Source organism: Hipposideros armiger, unplaced genomic scaffold, assembly GCF_001890085.2.
Source record: "Hipposideros armiger isolate ML-2016 unplaced genomic scaffold, ASM189008v1 scaffold_1292, whole genome shotgun sequence".
NCBI classification, from domain to species: Eukaryota; Metazoa; Chordata; class Mammalia; order Chiroptera; family Hipposideridae; genus Hipposideros; species Hipposideros armiger.
Window position 1 is genome coordinate 70058 of NW_017732642.1, and position 9861 is coordinate 79918.

General features: G+C 35.2%; 1 protein-coding gene across 1 annotated transcript in view; it reads left to right on the forward strand.

The window, feature by feature from the left end:
* The window catches only part of LOC109377110 (nuclear pore complex protein Nup153-like), an 89567-nt gene that overhangs the window by 39071 nt on the left and 40635 nt on the right, over nt 1–9861 (forward strand). Inside the window, exon 9 of the mRNA XM_019633368.1 lies at nt 176–302. Within this exon, the coding sequence (XP_019488913.1) occupies nt 176–302 (127 nt within the window). The remainder of the gene's footprint in view (nt 1–175; nt 303–9861) is intronic.

A 9861-nucleotide genomic window follows, 5' to 3' on the forward strand; every position in this document is an offset into this window, starting at 1 on the left:
ATATTTTTCAGGGCCAAAAAATCGTCTTATACGCCAGCAAATACGGTAATCAGTTAACAGATTGTAGGCCAGAGTAATATATCAGTTGCCTTAATTTCTCTCTCTTCCACCATGCTTCCTCACTCCCTTCCTTCCTTCTTTTCTTCCTTACATTTTTCTTTTTTTTTTTGCCTAGTGGTGTTTCTTATCCAAATGTCAGTATGTCTGCAGCCAATGGTTTACCCTCTGGAGTAGGTAATGGAGGTGGCAAGATGAGACGGGAGAGATCACGCTTTGTGACAACTAAACCACTACAGAAGAAGGTAGGGTTATATAGTTAATACTCTTGATGTTCATTAAAGGCTTTTGGCTGCCTTGGTGGTGAGGGGAGATCTGGAGGGGTGGGCTTTGGAGTGACCCAGCACAAGAATAACCCGACACTGAAACAGCCCCTTCAAATTGTGTGTGTGTGTGTGTGTGTGTGTGTGTGTGTGAAACTACCGGGCTTTGAAATCTTAAATCATGTTCACTGTGACAACATAGAAAACCTAATCTAGTGCCTATAATTTAATGGGTATCATCAGAAACATAATTGTAACTGAAACTATTTGACCCTCAGAATATTATTACATAATTAGGTTTTGCCACATTCTGAAGTATCTATAAATGGATTAATATTGTATGGATTCCACTCACTTTCCTTTTTTTTTCATATTATTTATTAAACTTATCAGTGTTGTGAAAGGTAACTTGAGGTTATTAAATTTCACTGTTACAGATTTATCCAGTAGGAAGATTTCCCAAAATCCATTCTGCGGGGTACATTTGAGTCGATTCCTAATACATGCTGAGGTGAATGTCCATGCAGTGCTCTCTGGACACACATGCAGTCTTTTCTTTAGGGTGTTTATCTAGGAACAGGATTAGATTATAGGGCATGGTGCATATCTTCAGATGTATGATGTGTTGCCTCATTGTCTTTCAAGGTAGTTTTACAGTTTAACATTTCTCCATGACCATGGATAGCTCTGCTTTTTCCTTATCCTTACTAGTACTGATTTTGTTTATTTTTAATTTTTTGCCAATGTGATGTCTGTGAAGTCACATGCCATTGGAGTTTTATTTTGCATTTTGTTGTTTACTAGTGAGCGGGACTTTTTTTTAAATAGATTTTTATTGGGGAATTGGGGGGATGGGAACAGCGCTGGGGAATTGGGGGAAGGGGAACAGATAAGTTGCTGTCGTTTTGTTCTTCAGTCTAGTTGTGGAGGACGTTGCTTCACTGGCCCAACTTGGCACCATCATTGCACTCTTCCCGGGCGAGGCAGATCAGTTGCCGGCTTCTGGATGGCTGCTCACGCTGGCTGCTGGCTACATACAGTAGCCCATGGCAACCCACTGCAGCAGGGGCTGCAGCCTACGTAGTCCCAGCGACTCAGGGCAGCCCAGCTCCAGGTTGAGCTGTTGTTTCAGCATCTTAGCTGTAGAGGGCAGTGTCACTGGCCCGCACATGTGGGATCCGAACCGGGGCCCTCTGGCATCCCAAGCCAGTTCATAACCATCACGCCACTCAGCTGGCCTGAGCGGGACTTTTTTATGTGAGTTTCTTCACCATTTGGATTTTCTCTTTCTTCATCCTTTTTATTTCATGGGTTATTTCTTTTATTAGGAAGAGTCCTTTATATATTATGAACATAAAAGTTTGATAAAGAATACAGACTAACTGAAGATTATTTAAATTTAATGTTTCTTTCTATACATTGCTGCATTTGTTTTCTCCCTACTTTGAGTTGAACGCAGGTCTCGTTTCAGTCTTTTTATCAATGAATTTCAACTCAGCTGGGTCATTGAAGTTTTGATTCATAGTGCTTTTATTTGTCATTTTTTTGTAATTTTCATTGTGACTTCTTCATTGACTCATGAGTTGTTTAGGAAAATATTTTTTGCCCTTAAGTAGGAGATCTTGTAATAGTTTTTGTTGACGGTAAAATCACATTTTGATTGAAATTGTGGTGTGTATTAGTATGGATTTTCTTCATATCTATTGGTATTTTCCTTTGTTGGTTTATTTAGAGTTGGATGTCTTTGTTTTTCAGTTTGTCTTTGTCTCCTTTTTCCCTGTTTAGCGCCTTTGTCATTGGGACTCTGACTCACCAGAATCATGACTGGTTTGGCAGTTTGGACTTTCTACCATACGCCTCTCTAGTGATATGTATGTTGGAGGCCTTGGCTCAGTCACTGCTTTTGAGAATCTACTTTTCCCTTAGTCTCTACTTGTTGCTGGGCTGAAGTATAGCAAAGGGAGGGAATGTATGTATCAATGTATTCTAACATCTTGACAAATGTCTTGAATGCTATTGATTATATGTTGTGTAAAATTTTGTAGTTTTCTTAGCAAATCGTTTTTCTTTTGTCATTAAATCTCTTTTTGTAGACATGTTTACATTTATGAAATGGCTTATTTATCTTGTCTTGTTTACATAAGGAAACTAGTATCGATGAATGTAGCATGAGCTTGTTCTTCAGATGAGTTTTTCTATTTGTCCCTAAAATTGGTGACCCTACCTCCTTAAAGTTTACCTTTGTATGAGAAAAATATTAGCTTCGTTTGGTGTTTGCCTAATGATAGATTTGTAAATTTTGCCTATTTCTTTTCATGTTCAATTTTTAAAAATATACGTCCTGAGATCTTTAGCTGCATCTCAGGTTGAAACCTGTAGCTCAGTTTTAGCCATTTTGCAGATTTGTGTTTAGTCTCAATTTGCTGAATTGAGACATTTTGGGGGTGGTGGTGGTTAAACGTTTCTTGATTATTTTGCTCTTACTACCTGGTCACTAACTGTTAGGAGCTTTATGACCTAATCCCTCAGACCTCTTTATTACCTCCTCTGTTATCTGGGTCCCCTTTCTCCCTCTGTAAGGTTTGAGTGTTAGTCAATAAACATTGTCATTTTGTCTCTACTGTGATATCATATCGTTTTTTTAATGAAAATGTTCATTGATACAGAATAGGTAAGCAGCATATGATAAGACTGGGTTTCCAGAGATTCAATGCTTGATTTATCGTGTCAGGTACAGACCTGCCACTTAGTGGCCTGAGTGACATTGGTAAAAATAACCTCTTTTGACATCAACTTCCTTCTCTTTAAACTGGAGATGTGAATACTAACTATATATATTTAGCTTATGTCTGTAGGATGTCTGCTATTTAATAGCTATGTGATATTAGGCCATATGTCTTTATCCACAGCAAAAGTGTCTACCTCATGTGAGATAACCCAAGCAAAGGTATTATAAAGTTAACATATAGTAAGTCCCATCCATATATGATGGTGGTTGTGTTCAACTTGAGGTGTCTGTAACAATCTGATTACAGTTCTTGGCTTTCTTTTTGCCAGATTTGTGGGACCCACTTCCAATCAACCAAGTCAAAATTTTGGTAACTAAGAATCAAATTTAGAATTGATTCAAGGTCAATATATAAAGAAGCAGTATGTCTGAGCTTAAGGAGATGGTGTGAGAACTATGTTATTCAGCTGATATGTCCAGGTGTTATAAGGGTCTAAAGGGAAGAAAATAAAGCTAGGGTTTGCAGATGGGAAGAAACATCCCTACAGAAATTTCAAAATGTGTCTTTTGTTTTTCTTCTCCTCCCCGCCCCAGATTTGATTATAAGTTTCACACAGAAGAAATGTTGAAAGGACTGTGTAGTGAACACACATATTGCCAGCACTAAGATTCTAATCTTTTGTTGTATTTGCTTTATCAAATAAATATCCATCCTATTATGTTTTGGGCGCATTGCAAACTAAATTAATACATGAATATACTTCATCCCCAAATACTTCAGCATGCAGTCCTTAAACTAGAGTTAAATGTGCATTGTTTTTCAATTTATCACGAATTTACATGTAGTGAAGTGTAAAATTATTAGGTGTACCATTGAATGAATTGGACAGGTGTTTACACCCGTGTAACCCAAAGCCTGCCGAGGTGTGGAACATTTCCAGTCAAGCAGAAAATTCACTCATGCTCCTTCTCAATCAGTACTCACTGTCTCCTGCCCCAGGGCAATCATTATTCTCATTTTTCCCACCATCTATTGATTTTGCTTGTTCTAAACGTTCATATCAGTAGTTACTCAGTATGTAGTGTTTTCTGCCCGGCTCTTATGAAAAGCTGCTATCAACATTCTTGTTCCCTTTTGTAGATATATGTTTATTTTTCTTGGGTAAATACCTACAAGTGGAGGTGTGAGTAATAGTTTCAAGTTCCACCAAGAGTGTGTGAACCTTTCTGTCACTCTGCATCCTTACCAGTAGTTGGTTGTCCTTTTTTAAATTGTAGCCATTCTGCTTTGTATGCTGGTGTGTCATTGTAATTTTAATGTGCATTTCCCTGATGACTAGTAATGTGTTCTTGTGTATATGCTTCTTGGCCACAAATATGTCTTCCTTTGTGAGGTCTCTCTTCAGAACATTTGCCCTTTGAAAATTTGGATAGTCTTTTTATGATAGAGTTATAGTTGTTGTTTATAAATTCTGAACACAAGTACTTTGTCTGATACAGGCCTTACAAATATTTTTCTTCTAGTTTGGCCTGCCTTTCATTTCATTATGTTATCTTCTGATTAGCAGATATTCTAAATTTTAAAGTCTGAATTTTATGGGGTTTTTTCCCCAGTATTTTTACTGTTCTTTGTGTCCTAAGAAACCTTTGCCTCTTCTCAGGCTGCAAAGAAATTCTTCTGTGTCCTCTTCTAGAAGATTTTAGTAGTGGTTTTATGTTTTCTCTAATTTCCTTTTTGATTTCTCATGTAATCTGTGTATCATTGTAATCCCTGTTTAATCATGATTTTAATGTTTTAAAACGCATTGAGACTTGTTTTATAGCCCAGTGTATGGTGTGCCTGATGAATTTGGAGAAGGTATATTCTGTAGTTGTTGGGTATAGTGGCCTCTAGAAGTCAGATAGATGATTGATAGTATTTCTTACATCTTCTTTGTTCTTGCTGAATGTTTTTGTTTGTTTGTTTGTTTGTTTTAATGGGTGGTGTCTGGTTAGTCTTTTAAAACTGTTGAGAGATAGGAGTTAATATTGTCAACTTTCCATTTGGTGAATTTGTCTTTTCCCCTTAATTATGTCAATTTTTGCTTTGCATACTTTGAGGCCCTCTTGACACTCTGCACCTTACATCTATTATGGCTCCTCAGTGATGTGCCCCTGTTAGTATTACTAAATGTGTTTTTTTTTTAATCTTTTGAAATATTTCTTTGTCTTGAAACCTACTTCATCTGGTATTCATATAGCCTGCATTTTATTACTAGAATAAGTCTTCCTATGCTTACTAAACCAGGTTCTATCTTTATCATCCATTTATTTTCAACCTGTGTCTTTATATTAAAATAAGTCTCTTGGAGACAGCATATATGTGATTTTTTTTCCATCTTATTTTTCTGCCTTTTATTGGGAATGTTTGTAATTAATGAAATTATTTATATGGTTGCATTAAGGCCTACCTTTTTAAAATTATTTTAACTACTGGTGACTTCTTATCTCTTATCTCTTCATGTTACTTAGCGGTTCCTGTTGGGATTGCAATATATGTCCTTAACTCTTGTACGTTCTACTTTGTGTTAATATTGTGCCACTTCCTGTAGAAATTTAATAATCTTGCACCTTTATAGTTTGATTTACTACCCCTTTTCCTCAGTATCTTATGCTGTACTTGTCATTTCTATTGCATTTAGATAGATAGGCTATCAACCCACAGCATATAATTTTTGCTTTATCCAATGATATGTATTTTAAAGAAATTTAAAGAAAAGCACTGTGGGTTTTATTTAATGTCTTTTCACATATTCTCCATTTTTTCTGGAAATCTGCATTTCTATTTGGTATCATTTCTCTTCACCCTGAAGACCTTATGCAGCAGGTTTTATGGCAATGGATTCTCTTAGTTTCCTTTTATCTGAAAGTGCCTTTATTTGTCCTTTTTTGGGTGGAGGTAGACTTGACTGAAGTGTGGTTTATATATAATAATAAACTGCATCCATTTGAACTATTCAGATTGTTTTAGCTGGCATGGAACTTAACTGAACTCAAACCCAATCTCCTCTGTGGTGAGCAGCAGCCAAAACTCTTCAGTCTTAGTTGGCTGTTTGATGTCCGTCCATCTTTACACTCATGTAGTTTACAGGACTGCCAGAGATTATGCAGCTTTAGGCCCCACCTTCTGTGGCTCTTCAGTCCTGCATCTCCTGTTATTTTCTAGCTGTTGTGGTCACCTAGCCTGTCCTCTCATTCTTCAACCAACACATTTGCAGTTTTCTCTCTGAATTTCAAGTGTTCAGTGGTCCCAGCTCATAAAGGAAACAGGAAACTCAGCACTTTTCTCTTCTTCCAGGTGTCGTCTCCCGTTCAGTTTCTGCTTGTTTTTGTTTACACTTTAATGTTTTCAGATGGTTGTTTTTAATATTTTGTTCAGAGTTTGTAATTGTTATGTCATAGAATTGGACAGGTAAGAGCTACTCTACCAATAGCAGAAGCAGAACTCTTTTTGTTTGTTCTTAATCAGGGTTGTGTGAGACTTGGGATGGCCTTCGCTATATTGGGTGACAAATCAAGGCAGTTCACCAAACTCATGAGAAATGATGTTTATTAAATGCTTGTTTTATATGCCAAGACCATATATAACTGCATTTCATGTTAATTCCACCTCTGTGGTCTATTATTTTTTCCTCATTTTTACCGATTAGGAGATTGGTACTTAGGGCAATTAGGTTTATAGTCACATGGCTGGTTGGGGGCACAGCTGGGATTCAAATCTTGTTTTTTGTTTTTTTTTTTATTCAAGAGCTCACATTGTTAATTAACACTGCATGGTGCTACCTTCTCCATGTTCTAAATTTACCTGTAACTATATAAATTCTACATGAAAAACTATAGAGGTGAAAGAATGACAGAGAAGATGAACTATATGATTATAAAACATACTGTGTTTTAGGAAATGGAAGTACCAGTATTACCAAGATTCACTATACCCACGACTGGTTCTTCCTGGCCTCCCGTTAATTTTAGTTTCTCTGTGATGACTTCTTCCCCATCACCAATTAGTCCTGCACAGTCATTAAAACCTAAAACTGTAAAGCATCTACAAGAAAACACAGGAGAAAATCGCTGTGACCTTGGGTCAGGCTAAAATGTCTTCAGTACTACACCAAAAGTATCAATCATGAAAGGAAAAAAAAACCCCAATATGCCAAATATCGTCAAAAGAACAATTCTCTTCAAAATACCTTTTTAAAATAAGCCACAGAAAGGGATAAAAATATTTCCAAAACACATATCTAATAAAGGACTTATACCCTGGTAATGAACTCTCAAAACTCAATAAGAGAACTACCTATTTTTAAAAATGGGCAAAAGATCTGAACAGATTTTCACCAGTGAACATCTATGATGACAAATAAGCCTGTGAAAAGATCCTCAATGTCATTTGGAAAGTACAAATAAAAACCAGATCAAGTTAAAATGGCTACTCCATACATATGAGAATGGCTAAAATAAGACACACAAAACAAAAAACTGATGCCCACGCAGTGCTGGCCAGAACACTCTTATATTACTTGTGAGAATGCCAGGAGTCACCAGCCACTTTGGAAAACAGGTTGGCAGTTTAGTATAAAGTTTAATGTGTACTTACCACATGGCCTTGCAGTCTAACTTCTAGGTATTTACCCAAATGAAATTAAAATCAGTGTTCACACCAAATGTCAATAGCAGCTTTTTTCACAGTTGCCAAAATTTAGAAACAACCGAGTATCCCTTCACTGGTAAATGGATAAACAAACTGTATAATAGCTCAGATATGAAAAGGAACTAACTATTGATATATGCAGAAATTGATTGATCTCAAATGCATTATGCTAAGTAGAATAAGCCAGATTCAAAACACTACATGCTATATTAAAAATTTACATGACATTCTGGAAAAACCAAAGCTACAGGAAATTAAAACACATCAGTGGTTGCCACAGGGTAGAAGTAGGAAGAGTCTCTGACTACAGACTGAGATGCACAAGGTAAAATGTTGGGGTGATGAAAATATTTGTTCAATATTTTGATTTCAAAAGTGATTACACAACTGTATGTGCTTTGTTAAATTCAAATAGTCTAATAAGGGTAAATTTTACTATATGTAATTTGTATCTCAATTTTTTTCAAAAAAGGAATTAATCATCACACATGCTAAACATACATGTACAAATCTAATGCATAAAATGTTCACTTAGATCTAAAGTCATGTTCATTTAGTCCCTAAATGAAAAGAATGTTTCTAATACCCACTTCTATCATTTTCCAGAGAATAACTAAAAAAAATTCTATTTGAGTGCCAATACTTACTTATCATTTGTTTACCTGTTTTTCAAAATTATTAAAAACTACAAAAACAGGTTTTTAGAAAAAAATTACCCTAAAGCAGACCTTAAACAAATTAATTATTCCAAAGATGCCCAAAGGAAATATTTTCCCTTTTAGATTTAAAATCACTTTTGAACTTCTGAAAAATACTTAAGTTACTCTCTGGCTTCCTCTTGTAAGAGAAGTACACACTATTTTAGAGATGGATATTTGTCTAAAGGAAAAAAAGAAATGTTTATAACTATATGTTCACAAAAAGTAAAGCAAACTTAAAAGCATAAAAATTTCATGAGAAGATTCAAGATATTATTCTCACTTGAGAAATAAAAACATAAGTTTATTCTTACGGGGACAAAAGTATCTTCATTGAAAACATTGTAAACAAATTTGTTATCATCTCTCTCTAATGCATTGCATAAGAATTGACGAACACTCCCATTATAACGTATATCATTATAATGTACATTAAAAAAAAGAAAACACCATTTCCACTTTTCTCCTCTTACTCTACGTTATTGGTTTGCATTAGCAAAAAATAATTACTGCTTCAAACTAAATATTAGATTTTTTAAAATAAACAATAAGAAAGAACAAATATCAACTCTGTTTGTACAATGGTTTGGTTTCTTGTTTGTTAATTTAGGCCTCCTCTGATTCATTTGAAAAAATATTTGTATGTGGTATGAGGTACAGATCCAGATTCATTTTTTAACATATGAATATCCAATTTTTATAGTACATTTGTTGAAAAGATTATAGTTTCTTTATTGAATTGCCTTTGCACCTTTCAAACATCGGTTGACCATAATGTCGCTCTATTTCTGGACTTCCTATTCTTTTCCATTGATCTATGTAGTGATCCTTTTGCCAACTCTGAATTGTCTTGATTACTATAGCTTTACAGTAAGTCTTGAAATCAGATCCTTTGAGTCCTCCAACTTTGTTCTTGTTCAGGCTTGTTTGGTTTTTCTAGTTTCTTTGCTTTTTCACAATTTTAGAATCATACTATCAGTTTTCTACAAAGTTTACAGGGATTTTAAGTGGGATTGCATTGAGTCTGAAGATCAATTTGGGGAGAATAAACATCTTAACAAAATTGAGTCTTCCATTCCATGAACACAATATGTCGGTACATGTATTTAGATCTTTCTTTTTTTAAGTTTCAAATATTTTATTTTCTTATTCATACTCTATGAAGTTTTCTAAAGATCTTGCAACATGACATCTCATGCAGAAGAAAAACTAACCATTTGACATAAACTACCCCTACCTTTCCCACCCACACACACTAAAAACTAAAAAAGAAAATGAAAAAAAAACATCAGTCCCCAGTAAGGAAATAATGTTTGAACTATTTTTTCTATAATGCAAGCCAAGTTATGCACAAGCAAGAGAAATAGAAAGCATTTTTAAAAAATATTTGTGGGCCGGCCGAGTGGCGCGATGGTTAAGAACTCG